The sequence below is a fragment of the Stigmatopora nigra genome, chromosome 13 (assembly GCF_051989575.1).
Source record: "Stigmatopora nigra isolate UIUO_SnigA chromosome 13, RoL_Snig_1.1, whole genome shotgun sequence".
NCBI classification, from domain to species: Eukaryota; Metazoa; Chordata; class Actinopteri; order Syngnathiformes; family Syngnathidae; genus Stigmatopora; species Stigmatopora nigra.
The window spans coordinates 13392524-13410677 of NC_135520.1; the positions used below are offsets into that span (position 1 = coordinate 13392524).

Here is an 18154-nt window from a genome sequence, read left to right on the forward strand (position 1 = left end):
TACGCTCACACGCACCTACGCACCTACACACCTACACACACCTACACACAACTACACACACCTACACACCTACACACACCTACACACACCTACACACACCTACACACACCTACACACACCTACACACACCTACACACACTTACACACACCTACACACACCTACACACACCTACACACACCTACACACACCTACACACACCTACACACACCTACACACACCTACACACACCTACACACACCTACACACACCTACACACACCTACACACACCTACACACACCTACACACACCTACACACACCTACACACACCTACACACACCTACACACACCTACACACACCTACACACACCTACACACACCTACACACACCTACACACCTACACACCTACACACCTACACACCTACACACCTACACACCTACACACATACGCACATACGCACCTACGCACATACACACCTACACACATACACACCTACACACATACACACCTACACACATACACACCTACACACATACACACCTACACACATACACACCTACACACATACACACCTACACACATACACACCTACACACATACACACCTACACACATACACACCTACACACATACACACCTACACATACACACCTACACATACACACAAAAGTGTCTCGGGGGAGCACCTGTAAACTCGCTGGTGGAAATTCTTCTTAAAATTACGTGGAAAGGTGTTCAGCTATGCGGAGCGTTTAGGGCACATAATGTAAAAACAATGATTCATATATAAACTCTGCTTTCAGCTTTAACAAATAAAAGTTGAGTTTACTCACCTAGTCCAGGTGAAGAAATCCAATCATCTAGTAGTATCTGACAGCGTGTCTAGCCACCATAAAAAAAAATTAAACTCTACGTTGCACTGTTTGGACAAACGTAGAAAGAGAATCATAACATACATGCACGCTCATGCACACACGCTCATACTCACACTACACAGACTCACACTGAAACACACGCACTCTCAATCACACTTACACTCACCCACATATACACACACTCACACACCCATACACTTATTCACCCATAAATCACACTTCCTAAGGATTATAGATTAAACTAATAGAAGTTGCTTCTTCAAATTGATTATTTCAATAAGCTGTCTAAAATGCTCTGAGGTTTTGACTGGGAGTGTTTGGCCATAGAACGCACAGCAGATGTTTCTCACAGTGGGCCTCAGTGTGCTCAAGACCTTGTGTCTCCCTGGACACATGAAAAATGAGACTTCAGGTGGTATCTCTGGACAATGTTATAAATTTCATTTCATATGCCAGCTGTTTTCTTTCATTAGCTTAATATTTGTTCTAAATATTTCTCCTTTTTTAAAGCTGGATTTGTGACGAATACAATATGAAATAAAGTAAAGCAGACGGGAGGACCTCTGTTCACTCGCCACTTTGAAGAATGGCAGGTCTAAAGCTTGTCACTCCAGCCACATCTCCCATGGGACCTTTTTTTGGACTTCCATGGCAACAAGAGGCAATCCACGATAACATTTACACACCTAGAAAATATCAGGTAAGTAGTAATTATGCGCTTATCTTACTTGTGCATGAATAGCATCTTAGAATTACTTTATTTTTTGTACTGGAATTTTGTAAATGAATTTCCAAGTGACACGATATCATCCATGACAACGAACAAGCCCTGTGACACGTACCCAACTCTAATAATATTAATAATAATAAGTTCAAATCCAGGGGCAGTCCACCTGTTTGAGGCTTCCATGTTCTCCCCGGGGTAAAAAAATACCACAGGGAGAAGGATATGAACCCAGGACCGCAGAGCTGTGAATGCCGACGCGCTAACCATTCGCGCGACCGGGCCGCCCGAGGTAGAATAATACACAAGTTAATAGAAGTTATACGCAATTGTTGTATATTGACAATGAAGGCTTTTGACTTGACTTAAAGTTAACGGAGTTAAACATCTACAAACTGCTCAACTTCTGTATCTGATATAAAGAGTTTGGGGTTCAACATGCGATGCTTCATCTCAGAGTAGTATATTCCGGAAACTTGATGCGAGCTTTGGGAAAAGCTCGCACAACAGTCACTGAGCCCAGTCTTTTACAATCCATTGTCACTCGCAACATGCATTACTTTCGAGCTTTATTCCTTGCTGTTATATATCAGCATTGACAATCCATTCCTAATCGTCATGCAACTCGTGCAATGCTGCAAGCCCGTCTTTGTATTCGCAAAGCTGTTAAATTGTGTTCAGTCCATTCTGTTGTAATTCACGACAGGCATTTCCTCTGTATAGCTCTAATATGCTGTTTCTTTGTCAGTGATAATAGTGTTTTTGAGCACATGGAAGTCAAATGCCTTGCCACTCGTTTTAAATGGATCTACCGTAATGCTTGGAATGTGCTGGGGGGCTATTGTTAGGGTTAACATCTGCTGGGTTGATTGCAATAAGTAGCATCTTGGCAAGAAATGAAACCAATCAGTCTAGCAGTCAGGGTCATACTCGATTTTGAATTTATCCCATAAACAAGGTGCCGACTTAGCGCCGTTCATTTTAGAGAAAATTTTAGACTTAAGTTTACCTTTATAGGTATGAAAATATGGCAATTTAAGCGAGCTGGAGAGACTGAAACTCCTCTGGATAGAGGGGGTAAAAATTGCAGGAGATAGATTCAGAGTCAATAATTTATGAAAAAGCAGTGTCGAAGGGCAATATAAGCGCAAACGGGTAAAAGGTAGTGGCAATTAATGGAATAGGTGCAAATATAAATACAAAAAGGTATAAAAAAGAAAAATGCTATATAAAGAGAAGTTTTATATTAGTGCTAAGTTGTATTGAATTCATGATTTGAAGTTGTTTCGATTATGTGGTTCTGTGCATCTTTGTGTGCTTTGTTGGCCAATGTTCACTTCCGCCTTACACTTAAACATCTGCATGAATTGAAAATGTTTTTGCATGTTACTCATTTTAATACATTTACGATTTTCTTTCATTAATTGTTTAGCACATCATTCATGCAAAACTGGGACACTGATCATTTTTCAGGGTTTAGTTGGTAGTTTTTTTTGAAGACCTGGGAACAAATGAGGGCATTTATTTATGTAACTCGGCTCTACTGGAAAAATCCAAGTTCCCAAAACTACTTCGAAAACCAATTAATTAAAAGGTATTGTCTATTTTTTTTAATCAGATTAGATTAAACTTTTTTTTTTTATGTAGTAGTTGGTGTCGGATCTATCCGTATACATTCAATAACTTCGGATCAGAGGAAGCACACAGTGGTACCATTGATGAGATTTTCTTGCTTCAGCTGAAGGAGGCTCAAAGAAGACTAGGGCTCGGAGATGTCTATCTACTTTAATGACAAAGATCACATAACATAGAAACGGGTGTTTGTACAAACTTTAGGCGGCAAAACATGGGAAAAGGAATGGGCGGTGTCATAGTAGATGACGCGCTCCTAACTCATAAGTGTCATGGTTAGAAATTTCCACTAGGCTGTGCAAAATTCTATTCTAATGACTACACTAGACAAAAAGAGTAAATTATACATTGTATACTCCACATTTCCCCCCTGTAGTAACTTTGAAATCCTTTTCATTAAATACATCAATACATTTCCCTCCTATCCAGGTACTAGAATACAAATAACAGCAGCAGTTGCTTATCAAGGGGTATGGAAAACAATAAAGTCACGTGTCGAGGCAGAGGCAAAAAACTCAAGGTATTTTTAGGGTCATTCGAGAAAAATTCCTCTGCGTCCCTCTTAATGAGCGAACACAATTTTTAAGTCAAGACAAGTTCAATTACCCAGAGGACTCGACATCCTGGGATTCGTCACCCTTCGAAGAGTGCGAGAACCTTCAGTATGGTTTGCCATGCGGTGATACTGTATTTCAGTGAGTGCTGGATAATGTTTCAAATCATAACTTTCATACAGGGGATTACACAGAAAACATACAGAACATGAACAAAATCGCAAGGGGGTTGCAAATTTAAACTAGAATTGAGAACCATGACCTGGTTGTTAACCACAACTACAGTGATGCACCTACGGCTGAGTGACCTTGGCCATGGTGTTGTCTAAGGCTTTCATTTCAGCTATAGCACAAATTTTACTGTGAGTGTTGGGTCTGAAGTTACAGATCAACACAATTACCAACCGTGCACAAAGGAAAAACGAGGCAGAGACCGTGTTATATTTTAAAGCAACCGGCAGGCTGAGAGAGGTCAGAGGCGTGAGATGATAACTCGCGCTCGGCTCCGTGGAACTCTCTTATCTTCCCAAGGTGAATGTTGCCTTTATTAAATTTCAGCATGATGTCATGGAAAAATACAGTAGTTGAGATTATAGACATCATGGAAAAATACAACAGTTGAACACTGAGACGTGTTGAGAAGATATTATAGACATCATGGAAGAACATAATATTAAGACAGAGATTGTAGACAGGATGTTCTTTAGAAATGCACATATTATTAAGACTCCTGTTTTAAGCAACTTCACATTCCCTGCTGTTGTGTATTTAAAAGGACATTAGTAAAAACTAAAACAATTAAGTCCTCTCAGTATTACTTCATTAATAGATTCACAACATTTGAACCACTCTCAGGATATGGCGAAAACCTGTAACTTGGAGCGGCAAAATTTCATAACTCCCCCACCGCACAGTAGCGAGAACCTCTTGGTCTGAGAATGGGACTGAATTTGAAGTTAGGGAAATACAATAAGATGAGGGTCATACCTTTCTGTCGTTCTCCACAGTGTTAACATAATCCTCTACGCGTAGTAAGTTATATTGATACATCTGAGCTACGAACATACGGGTGATTAACCTCTTAGACATTGGGACAATACAGCAGGAAAAAGTTACACATAGTGAGATAAACATTATGATGATCACAAAGAAGGGGCCCAAAGTTTTAAGGAGAACCTGGGACCAGGAGCCAGAGAATAACCAGTCTAACCAGCCAGGGGTAACCTGGTCATCACGTGTCATGGTATTCCTAAGGTTCTTCATGGTGTATAGGACGTCTATTATGGTTTGGTTATTGTCAGGGATGGAAGTGCAGCAATGGACTCCAATCATTGCACACACTCCTCTTTGGGGAGCTAAGGCCAAATCAGCGGCCATTCTACTTTGAAGGGTCATAAGGCAAGTGGCAGTAATAACTTCCTTCTGGGCTTCTTCTAAAAGGATGGAGGCATTAACAAAACTTTGGAATCTGTCGTCAATGGTTTCTATTCTGAGTGTAAGTTTCCCTACACCAATGCGGGGGAACAGGACTTGTAGGATTCTGTCACTAGTTGACCAATATCTGTGCTCTATGGGGACATTTCTTCCCCATATGGGATCATGTGCCTTGAAAGTAACAAAGCGTTTTGGCCTTTTGTTTGGGGGGGCTGGTATTACTGTTACTATGTACGTGTGATCAGAGACAGGAGTACAGATGGCTGCGGCGCGGACAGGCAGTTACCTATACGCCTTCCAGCCACACATCCACTAGACTCCCTCTATTGCCTCGGGTGTATAATTAAGTGGCATAAATGTGGTGTGGTTAGTGTTTGGAGTCGACTGATGAGACGGACCTGTCCTCTGTTCCTGTTAAATTTACACACAAGGGGAAACAGTATAAGTCGTCTTCAATATCATTACAATGGGCCAAATGTAATTTGTCTATGGTCACTTTAAATCCTGTAGCGGACGCTTTATTGAGCCCAGAAAGGCGTTTGGCATTAAGTGGGTGTGGGGGCAAAGGTTTTGTCTATAGCTTCTAATCTGTCTGTGAGTGTAAATGGCGTGGCGTACAAAGCTGTTCCTCACTTTTTACAGTTATGGTCAAATGGGTATTGTTCTTCTTGAGTTTGGGGACTTCTTCCCGGTATTGTTTTGCAGTGGCGGTGATCTTCCCGTTAACAGTAGAATCGGACATGGCAAAAACGGAACTCCAACTCTCCCGGTACTTCCTCCCGTCCCACTCTGGTTGAATTCCCGCATACCATTGTCATCTCGGGAAATTCACTTCCGGTTGCTCATCATTGTAGTAGTATCGTAGTATCCCCTACTACAGGTAGATCACCTGCTTCTGAGTCCTTCTAGGGGCACCACGAGATCTGCAGTTCCAGGGGCTTCTGGTGAGCAGAAGGTGTAGGCGTACTCGAGGGTTTTGGGGTTCAGCCAAGTTGGACATTGCAAACGTGACTCTTCAGGGCCCTAGATTTGTGTTTTTATCTTTGTGGCGCTTGTGGTGATGGTTAGCCACAGGCAAAGTCCGAATAATGTCTGAAAAGGGGTCATCTTCTCCTTTGTTCTTCTTCTTTTAGACACGAATCAGGGAGTATATCTAATCTTAGTTTGGTGACCTTTTTGCAGTGACTCTGGTGGATCCATGTGTCACTCTCAGCGATTTTCAGAGCGGTGGGTGTGGTCAGGAGAATAAATGGGCCGTTCCAGCGTAGGCTCGACCAAGTTTTCCTTTTTATCAACTTCACCAACACCAAGTCACCTGGGATCACCGTCTCGTCCATGTGATGGGATCGGCCAGGGCGATGTCTTCTTGGTAAATTAAATCCACTAATGGTTGCGGTATTTCGACAAAGTCCAGAACCCATAGGCGGCAAAAGCTCACTAGGCCTAGGAAGGCCATAATCTGTCTTTTGGTCTTTTGGTTTGGGGGCATCAAGGATATTTTGTTTCCGATCAGAGGTTAGTTTTCTTCCTTCTCCCGACATGATGTGACCAATGAAAACTACTTTGGTCTGAGTCCACTGTAGTTTGGTCAGTGAGGCTTGGTTTCCTGTATTTGCTAGGTGTTGACACAGTTTCACTCATTCTTGATTTTCTTCTTTGGTTGGACTGGCGATGAGAATGTCATCTACGTAAATCCAAATTTGAGTGGTTTCACTGTGTTCGTGTAGGCTCAGATAGTTGTTGATTTCTTGAGAGAAAATGGTGGGGCTCTCTGCATAGCCTTGGGGTAGTATCGTATAGATGTACTTCTTTTGATTAAAGGTGAAACCGAACCAATGGCGAGCAGACTCGTGCAATGGAATGGAAAAGAAGGCGTTACTTAGATCCATTACTGTGAACCATTTCTAATGTGGCTTCAGCGCATTGAGTAGAGTGTGGGGGTCGGGGACACACGGGGCTCTCTGTTTTACTGCCTGATTTACAGCTCTTAAGTCGTGGACCATTCGCCAGGCCGTGGTGTCTGCTTTCTTTACTGGAAAGATTGGTGTGTTACAAGTTACCTAGAGGGCTTCTATGAGCACTCCAGCTTTTACCATGTTCATGATTACTGGTGTGATTCCTTCTTTGGCACCAGGTTTGAGTGGGTATTGATTGATTCATGGGCGATAGTTTGTTCTCGGTTCAATTGTTCCTTCTGTGGCTGTGGTCATTAGGCCTACATCACTTTTTGACGCTGACCACAGCTGAGGTGGTATTTGATCTATGACATCTTTTAGTGCCAGGATTGTGGTTTCCTCCGGATGTCATACACTTAGGTGGGTGCTGGGGACAAATGTTGTCACCCAGTTTAGTTGTTTCTTCCAGACCACGTTTCCTGATAACATGATGCGTTTGAATCTTCCACCTTGACATGGGGTCCACGGGAGTCGTTGTTCGGACCATGTTACATCTCTTATTTTTGGTCCTATGTCTTTCCATCTCCAGTTTGTTGGTTTTGCCAGTGAAATGTGGAGGGGAATGCCAGGGCTTTCATATGCGGTTAATGCATATATGTCATCTGGGAAGTTTACTGTGGCTGCCATCCATCCTGCTTGTTCGTCCCAAATGAGGTCTTTTATTTGGGCCCGCACAGTTCTCAATCGGGACCATTGATTAATGAAGTCTCTGTCATCTTTGTTCGGGGCAAAGCGGATGGTGGAGTGAAGGGTACGTGGTTTGAGGCACTCAATTTGAATTTGAGAGGATTTGTTCTGGTATCTGTTGCAGATTGTTTGTTACTGATGTTGGACCTTTTCCGGATCGGATCCAGACTGTAGAATGGGTGTGGTTTGTCTTTTCCTTCTAGCACTAACATCTGCATTGGTGCTTCTTGTCCTCTTTTTGTCACGACCATGCTAGAGCCTTCGACCATTAGTAAAAGGCTCATGATTTTTATCAAATCTCGTCCGAGGAGGTTTTCAGGACAACGAGGTACGTACAGGAAAGTTTGATCTGGGTATTCTGTTCCGTCTTCATCAATAATGGTCAGTGGTTCGGTAAAGTAATGGATGGCTGGTTTACCTCCCACTCCTATGACCATTATTGTGCTTTTTGACAATTTGACACCTGTTGGTAGATCAGTGAGCACAGAGGATTGTGCTCCTGAATCCACAATGAAATTCAATGTTGTAGTAAATGGCCCTAAGCCTAGTTTTCTTACTGGTAAGTCAACAGAGGATATCTGGCTAAACAGGACTGTCAGGTCAAGCACCTCGACGATCGTTTTGGTGTCATCAGGGTTTTCATCACTTGACCTTTCCTGCTGGCGTCATTTGGTTGGATTCCAGTGGTCAGATTCTGGGATGTCAAATTTTTGTTTGTAGTGGCAATCTCAGGAGTAGTGGCCGTACTTGCCACAGTTGTAGCACACATCCTGTCTGGTGGCTGGTCGACCTCTTCCGCGTCCACGTCCTCTTCCCCGATTGGGATGGTTTTGGTAGTAAATTGGTGCAGAAGGTGGAGGAGAGGCATGTTGGGAAAATGTGTACATGGCATTGATCCTTGATGATTGTGCTTTTTGTCTTCAGCGTGTGAGGCCCAAGCTACGAGATTATTCACTGGGGCGGTTCTCCAAGTGTGGTAATGTTTCTTGATGAAATTTACTGTGCGGTCCACTAGTCCATCCAGGAATGTTGCTCGCAGCAATGTCTGGTATGTGGTTTGTGCCTCAGTGCTTTCTTCGATACCACCATGTAGTTTCAGTACGTCTTGGAGGGGGTCCACATATTATTGTGCGCTTTCTCCAGATTTTTGGCGGCATTGGCTGACCTTAGTCAAATCAAGAGGTTTCTTAAACACTGCGATGGCTCTTTCTAAAAGAGTATTTAGGGCGTTGTTTAGTTCTTGGCCTGGGTGGTGGATCTGGGCTTGTTGCCATTGAGGTGGTAGGATCCATGTGTAGCTGCCCATTTTTCAACGTTATCTTCAATGGGGGTAACTGATGTGCATGCTGCTGCTTTTTCTTCTTGGGTCCATGGGCGGTAAATCAGTAAGGTAGGTGGATAGGCGGGGTGGCCAGGGTTTGGCATTCCATAAGCTGGCTTGGCTACAGCTACCATGGGATATGCTTCCACCTGCTGAACGTCTGGGTATAATTTTGTTGTTGCAGCGAGGTCTGGGTATAATTTTGTTGTTGCAGCCATGTCTGGGTATAATTTTGTTGTTGCAGCCATGTTGCTCGCAGCATAATGGGTATAATTTTGTTGTTGCAGCCATGTTGCTCGCAGCATAATGGGTATAATTTTGTTGTTGCAGCCAGGACGTCTGCTGTTGGTGTTGTGTTTGATCTTGTACGGCTTCCAATAGGAGAGAAAGCTTCGTTCCCTAAGCTCGTGGAGGTGGAGTTCGGGGAGGGAGGTAGACGGGGTAGGCGTTGGTAGCTGTTGGTTGACGTCTACTTCCGCTTCTAGCTCATTTTGTTGCTGCGCTGCGGCTGGTGCATTTCTGGTGACGTCTCTGTCTGGCTCCTGTCTCCTCCGTTGATCTTATCTTCATTTGATACACTTTTATTTCTGTCTTTTCCAAAATGCTTTCTACCTTTATTTTACTTTGTTTTATCCACACTTCAACACCGCGTAGATGTGCTTTCCAATTTTTCTACATTTTTTCCCTTCTTAATCTTCTTTGCTGTTTTCTCCACTAAACTTTTCTTAACTTCTTCTTTATTTCTGGTGTCTCTCAAAGACGGTTTAAAATCATACTTGGTCACCCAGGATTCTAGATACTTGCGCGCACTATAGTCAAAACTTGCAATAAACTTAACATCCTGGTGTTCTTTTATCTCTTTTCTCTATGACTGGCCCATTTTTTCTTTCTACTACTTTTTTTTCCCTACTCTCTACTCCGGAGCTTATCACTCACACACACACACACACAATACTCACATTTTTATGATATATTAGTTATTTTGAACACAGCTATTTGGATGAACAATGAGGGGGAGGTGTAAATTATTACGTATTTACGACAATGATTAATTTCCGCGACCCAGGCAACAGATGACGACACTTTTGTTTAACAAGTTAAAAACTAGTTAAATTAGTGTTACGGATCTCTTTTTTCTATTCACGGGCCTCCTTCACGGGCCTCCGCTCACGGGGCAACGCCCAAGCACTTCTCATTACTCCCCAATCACTCTTATGTTCCTTCCTCTTGTATGTTAATTCTGTATTGGTGTTTTTTTCCAAACTTTTGTGTAAATTGTGATAATTAAACAGTAAATACCTGTTAGTCCTTGGTGCCGGTCCGGTTCGCGGGACCCGGTGTCCAGGCAAGCGGCCGGGGCCGGAGGGGTAGACCCGTCTCGCAATGGGAGACGCTGTCGACAGATCTTCGGTGTCCTCGATTTGGCGGCGTTCGTCCGTTCAGATACAGGTCCCGGTTTTTCGGCACCAGTTAAATGTTGGGTCTGAAGTTACAGATCAAGACAATTACCAACCGTGCACAAAGGAAAAACTGGGCAGAGACTGTTATATTTTAAAGCAACCGGCCAGCTGAGAGAGGTCAGAGGCGTGAGATGATAAATTGCGTTCGGCTCCGTTTAACTCTCTTATCTTCCCAAGGTGAATGTTGCCTTTATTAAATTTCAGCATGATGTCATGGATAAGTACAATAGTTGAGATTACAGACCTCATGGAAAAATACAACTGAGACGTGTTAAGAAGATATTATAGACATCATGGAACAGCATAATATTAAGACAGATTATCGACTGGATGTTCTTTAGAAATGCACATATTATTAAGACTCCTGTTTTAAGCAACTTCACAGTTAGTTTCATCAATAATTATACTTTAATATAATTATAAAACAATACAAAGACATCTGATTAATTAAAGGCATCAATTAATTTACTTGAAAGGATAAGTCCAAGATGGCGCGGTTCAAGCGGGCGCCTGTGGCAGTCGCTCTGCACCAAGGGTGTCAGACTCTTATGTTTTTCATCCCTTCTATCTTTTTTTAAATGACATTTTATTATTTCTTAATACATTCCTGTTTACTTTACTTTGTACTTTATACTTTTTACTTAATATTTTTACAACTTTCCTTGTTCTGTTAGCCTGGTATCTTTCGGCCACTTCTTTTTTGGGGGGAATCACACATACTAGACAGACAAGCACGCATGCACACAACCACACACACGGTAGATTTAGACAGTTCACACCCAATTTCACTGTTAGATAGAAGGGCTGTAAAACACGAAAAACTTAAGAGTGGACAGAGCTACTGCCACTGGCTGCCATAAACGGCGCCATCATGGGGAAAGGGGTAAAAAAAAAAAAGTTGGGATTTTATTTACTGCCCGCCAAATGATTGCTGCTGCGCAGAGAAGACGAGAGTAGTGCACAAATGCACACGCGCACGTCTTAGAGCAGGGGTGGCCAACCAGTCAGAGACCAAGAGCCACATTTTTTACCGTGTTACCGCAAAGAGCCACATCACACAGATTTATTGTAAATGTCACACACCAGAATAGTAATGACATAAATTGACTCCTACAGTACTAACAGCACAGGCCAGTCATTATCAACAATGAACATTGTGTGCACTGTCTCACACAGACAAACTCTCAGTTCAACCAAGTCCACAAACAAAAATATAATAATTTACAATAGCGTTTTTCTTTTACTATGCATGTTACTTAGTGGGACTTCTGTCATAAAATCAGAGCCTATTTTTGCGCAACATTCGCTCCTTGTGAGCTGTCATTTATTATGAATGGCTTTTAACTAGCGCGCCCACCACGTGGGTGTACACCTCGCTCTCCTATTGGCTGCTCCCGGCTGAGCACTCTCGCCTTGGTCTGCCTCGCAGGGGGTGTGGCTTTTTCAGCCGACGCTCGATCTTTGGGATACTTTTTGTGTGCGCGACGCCGTTCATTGTCGCTTCTGGTTCACGGGAGCTCTCCCACTCTGTTAAAAACGTTTACTCAAATGACCTTGCTCCTACTGGGAAACTTTGAGGTGTTTTCATCCCAAGCACATGCGCATTTGACGAAAATACCGTACTGAACTCAAGCGAAGCGCACACGCAAATAAAACACAAATACAAACTTTGATATGGACGTAAGAGCCGCATGAAACCGGGCAAAGAGCCGCATGCGGCTCGCGAGCCGCGGGTTGGCCACCCCTGTCTTAGAGGGAACATCCACCAACTCCCCGTGTATAAAATAACGCCTCATTTTATCATTAAACATCATAACCACTGGTTTTTGGAACATAACCATTTAGTTACGTTACGAGCGCATCCGTCAAGTGACTCGCTCTTTTCCTCTCCTCTATCCAAAAACTCCTCGTTGTATAAAATAATCCCTCATTTTTTCACTAAACATCATAACCACTGGTAATGTGTTACTCTGTTAGTAGATGGCGAACTACAACCAATTAAATACGTTTTTCCCAATTTAATATCCTGTTTTTTTTTTTTTTTCAGAGGTTGGGAATCCATAGATTTGTATTTAGTTCATTTTTATGGGAAACGTTGGTTTGAAATACGAGTAAATGACATGAGCTCAGTCCCGGAACGCATTAAGCTTGTATCTCACAGTACCTTTGTATTATTAATGTTGACCTAACCACCACTCTTGTTTTGAAACAAATCCTATCATTTCCGGTGATTCTAAAGGAAGTAGCCGTAGACCGCACCACACTTTATCTATAAGCCTGCTCGGGTTAAGTGCGAAATGGAGGGAACCACAATCAAATTAAATGTTATCCTTTGTTCATCCTTAATGGTATAAAAATGGGAGTATCACCTCCCCAATGTTTTCTTGTAATGAACTTAAATTCTTCTTTAATGTTGTACAATTCTCCTAAATTTAGAATTTGGTTGCCATGGATTTTCTAACACTTAATTTTATGGACTTTCTTATACAGGTAGAACTTCTTGAAGCTGCGCTTGAACATAACACTATTGTCTGCTTAAATACTGGCTCAGGGAAGACATTTATTGCAGTTCTTCTCACAAAGGAGCTTTCCCATCAAATCCGTGGACAATTCCAAGGAAATGCAAAGAGGACTGTCTTTCTTGTCAACTCAGGTACTTACAACTCAGTTAAATTTTGTGCTCTGGCATGTGTGTATTATATTAACATTACATTTTATATTAGATAAGCTCAAGTATTTTTTTGTCTCCACGGATGAAATTGCTGATAACTTCCTCCTTAAGCAAACTGATAGCCAGAGCCATTTTTTATATAATTTGTGGCAGAATTACGCTCAATCATTCATAGATATGACGTGCTGCTAGCCATCTTAGAAGGCTAAAACCCTGATCTAAAGATAATAAAAAGTACGATAGTTATCCGATTTGGAAATCCTCATCTTGTGATATTGTTAATAGCGCAATGGCGTCATGATTTTCACTTAAACCAAGCTGTCATATCTCCCATTGCATTAACAATTCTGGCATAATTAAGCATGAGTGATTTCTTCCTTGAAGGCTAAAACTGGTCCAAAAATGATGAAAAGTACAATAGTAGTCAGATTTTGAAAGATCACATTTTGTGGATTTTACTATCCTCTTCCATCTGCTGCTGGATTAAGAACTTCTTAATCAACTCGTCCAAAAACTCTTAGACTTGGTCCCTACCTCTCTTCCTCCATTACACTGACCACTGGCTCCCCTCAAGGCTGTATACTAAGTCCTCTTCTGTACTCCCTGTACACCTACGACTGTACTCCCACCCACCAGTCTAACACTATCATCAAATTTGCTGATGACACAACTGTTGTCCGACTCATCTCAGGGGGGTACGAGTCTGCCTACAGAGATGAGGTCTCCAAACTGTCTTTGTGGTGTTTGATGAACAATCTCACACTAAACACCACGAAAACTAAATAAATAATCCTGGACCTTCACAAACCCAGTGCAGATCTGGCCTCACTCATAAATGGAGTATGAGTAGACAGGGTCCAGTCCTTCAAATTGCTGGGGGTCCACACCACAGACAAGCTCTCCTGGTACACCGCGGCAGTGGTGAAGAAGGCCCAGAAATGACTCAAGTTCTGGAGGGTACTCAGGAGGAACAACTTGGACACGAAGTTTCTGGTAACCTTTAACAGAGCCACTCTGGAGAGCATCCTGGCATACTGCATTACAGTGTGGTACGCTGGAAGCACGGCAGCAGACAGAAAGGCCATGCAGAAAGCTACTTCCTACTTTTGACAACACTAGCTGCTCCAATCAGTTTTCATTTGGGTCAGGTGATACTCTGGTATCCCCACAAGCTACGCCCACACTTTTGAGGCCAGAATCAAAAGTTCATGCTCTCAGTTTTCAATGTGACGTCAAGACGTGAGGCCATTCTACTACGCAATTGTAACAGTTTGGTGTCGGGATGGCACAGTGTAAGCGTGCCCTCATTTTACCATTTTTTTCCTAGTATTGTACCCCATAAAATGGGTGGCACTGTCATATTTTGATGCATGCATCTAAATGGAAAGTGGGTGGATATAATTCAATAGTTAATTAAGATGATCAATATACCATACACTCCCAGATCAATATACCATCCTCTACTTGGTTTATTCTTAAGTATATGAAATGATGTGTGTAGCCATTTATAGTTACTAATTATATGAATTTAGACCAGGGGTGGCCAACCCGCGGCTCGCGGGCCGCATGCGGTTCTTTGCCCGGTTTCATGCGGCTCTTACGTCCATATCAAAGTTTGTATTTGTGTTTTATTTTTATTTGCGTGTGCGCTTCGCTCGAGTTCAATACGGTATTTTCGTCCAATGCGCATGTGCTTGGGATGAAAATACCTCAAAGTTTCCCAGCAGGAGCAAGGTCATTTGAGTAAACATTTTTAACAGAGTGGGAGAGCTCCCGTGAACCAGAAGCGACAATGAACGGCGTCGCGCACACAAAAAGTATCCCAAAGATCGAGCGTCGGCTGAAAAAGCCACACCCCCTGCGAGGCAGACCAAGGCGAGAGTGCTCAGCCGGGAGCAGCCAATAGGAGAGCGAGGTGTACACCCACGTGGTGGGCGCGCTAGTTAAAAGCCATTCATAATAAATGACAGCTCACAAGGAGCGAATGTTGCGCAAAAATAGGCTCTGATTTTATGACAGAAGTCCCACTAAGTAACATGCATAGTAAAAGAAAAACGCTATTGTAAATTATTATATTTTTGTTTGTGGACTTGGTTGAACTGAGAGTTTGTCTGTGTGAGACAGTGCACACAATGTTCATTGTTGATAATGACTGGCCGTGCTGTTAGTACTGTAGGAGTCAATTTATGTCATTACTATGCTGGTGTGTGACATTAACAATAAATCTGGCTGAGCAAAGATATGTGTGTGATGTGGCTCTTTGCGGGAACACAGTAAAAAATGTGGATCTTTGCGGTAACACAGTAAAAAATGTGGCTCTTGGTCTCTGACTGGTTGGCCACCCCTGATTTAGACATTCAAAATGTATTTTCCATCATGCATATTGAAACAGAATTAAAGAGCATAATGTGCATTCTAGAGGTGGGAATCTTTTTGATTGTAAAAATTGTTTAATCATTTTTCCATATTTTATTTTCGTAAACATGGTGGGCTGCCGGTAGACATCTCTTCTATGAGACTTTGCAAGTTTTCTGGGGAATATCCTGAATATCCTTGTATCTTAATGTAAACCCTTGTAATTATTTTTTCTGTAGCCACTTCCGCGAATCAGCAAGCAGCTGCAGTCAGGACTCACTCTGACCTCCAAGTGGGAGTATACACAGATATGGAAGCGACTTCAGCATGGACTTTTCATCAATGGACTGATAAGATAAACAACCAACAGGTATGTGTGTATTAGGTCGCGGTGAGCCTGATGCACGAGTATCCTTTACAGATTAGACATCTCCTGATGAGTAGAAATGACCTAAATCCGATCTCATGTTTTTAATCCTGTTTACGAGCAACTGTGAAGCTTGGCACGTGCTTGTTGGCGTCTTCCATGATTTTCTTCAGCTCGCCTGTTTTATTATGTAGGTGGCAAATGCTGGGCATTTGACAAGGCAGAGCTAAACCTGACTCGTGCTGCGTCATTTATCATTATTATTATTTTTATATTTTTATTTGTTATTAACATGCATGCTTTGCATCGGAGGGCACTCAAGAGGGCACTTTTGAAACGGGAATGCTGAGTATTTTATTTTATTGCCTAATATGATAATGCAATAGGTTATAGAGTAAAGATAACATTTTATATGAAAAAAATTAAATAAAAAATGAAAATCAGAAATAGGCATTGTCGTCACCATTGACTTGACAAAAAGCCTAATAGTCATCATACCCACCAATGCGTATGATGAAATTGGATAGTGCTTCTCCACAAGTTCGTCTTCCGAGGCAAGACCCATTAATGACATATTCATACTTGTTAGCACTCCGCCTCTTGAGCGCCATCAATCCGGCGACTGCAAGTTGCCTCACTATAGAGCAGTGCTTCTCAAATAGTGGGACGCGCCCCCCTGGGGGGGGGGGGGGGGGCGTGTAACCCAGGGGAACAGGATTTTATTTGGCCGTACTAGTAGTGTAAGTGTAATTGCACATCCACTACAGTCGCTGGCAGTGGCGCTCTAATTTATTTTTTATTTCAGGCATTGATGCACTTAAAATCTTTTCTGTTGCAGACTTAAAACAATATTTAATAAAGTTATTCTTTGTAAGTTTGACTATTTATTTCTTTTTTATCCTTTTCTTTAATGTTAATAAGGATAAAATGTTGTACTTATAACTATTTTATAAAATGATTTTATTTATAGTCACGGTGGGAAGTGGGGGGGGGGGCGCGAATAGTTTTCTTCTTGCTAGGGGGGGCCTAACAGAAAATAATTGAGAAGCACTGCTATAGAGCTTATACTGAGAAAAATATAAACCAATCAAGATTTATAAGTGATGATACACATTTTGACATGGTTTATAGAGACAAGGAGTTTGTTCTCACCGTGCCTTCTTAGGTTTCCTCCAACATCTCATAAACGAGCTGATTTAACGCTCCAAATTGTCCATATGTGTACGTGTGCTTTGACAAAAATGATCTGGCCACAGGTGCTGAAATTTAGGAGAAAAAAAACAAAAAAAAGAATATGCATTAGCAAAAGGAGTGACTTTTTTACCACTAGATGGTGGTGTTCTGTTTTCGAATAACCCCAACAGGTCTGTTTGGGGCATGACTATTAATAAGGTTGATGCTTGACACCGGTATGTTAAATTACAGCTGAGTTATCGTTGGTCAAAATGACAATAAAAAAGGACAATGTAGGGCAGGGCTCGGGAACCTTTTTGACGAAGAGAGCCACAAACAATTAATATTTTAAAATGTATTTCTTTTGAGCCATACTAAGAATTTAAAAGTCAAAATACATACATGTAAACGAGTGACTTCAATTTTTTTTTGTAATTTCACCACTTTTAAAGTGAAAAAAATGAATATTTTTGAAAATATTCTTTTGCTGTTGCTAATCAATGAGAGGATGGATTCCAGAAGTCTACAGCAAAAAATGAAGATTAAAGCAGTTCTAGATGTTGTATCTCAGTTCTGTCACCAGTGGTGTCCATATTTTAGCTCACAGGTTAGCAAAGAGCCAGATGCACTCATCAAAAGACCCACATGTGGCTCCCGAGCCATAGGTTCCCCAGCCCTGATCTAGGGGGTGTCACTCAGCTGTAAAAAAAACACTCACCTAAAAATATTTAATAATTATTAACATAATTTAGGTTGAATTTAATGCTTGGGATGATAGTTAGCTTAGCACGTTGCCAAACACATGTTGAACTTAGTTGAAGTTGACTATAGACCCAAAAGGCAAATTTCGAAAATTCTCAAGGACAACTTCAGTTTCAATCCAAGGCCGTCTTCCATTTGTCCCCCTCCCGAATCCGGACAAGATGGTAAGCATTGTGGAGGTCTTACTTAAAAAAATGCAGGAAC

General features: G+C 41.9%; 1 protein-coding gene across 7 annotated transcripts in view; it reads left to right on the forward strand.

The window, feature by feature from the left end:
• The window catches only part of dicer1 (dicer 1, ribonuclease type III), a 172366-nt gene that overhangs the window by 5564 nt on the left and 148648 nt on the right, over window positions 1-18154 (forward strand). For all 7 annotated transcript variants that reach the window (XM_077730529.1, XM_077730532.1, XM_077730533.1 and 4 more), the window contains 3 exons: window positions 1366-1555; window positions 13113-13275; window positions 15888-16018. In XM_077730529.1, coding sequence (XP_077586655.1) covers window positions 1442-1555; window positions 13113-13275; window positions 15888-16018 — 408 coding nt within the window. In that variant the 5' untranslated portion in view covers window positions 1366-1441. The remainder of the gene's footprint in view (window positions 1-1365; window positions 1556-13112; window positions 13276-15887; window positions 16019-18154) is intronic.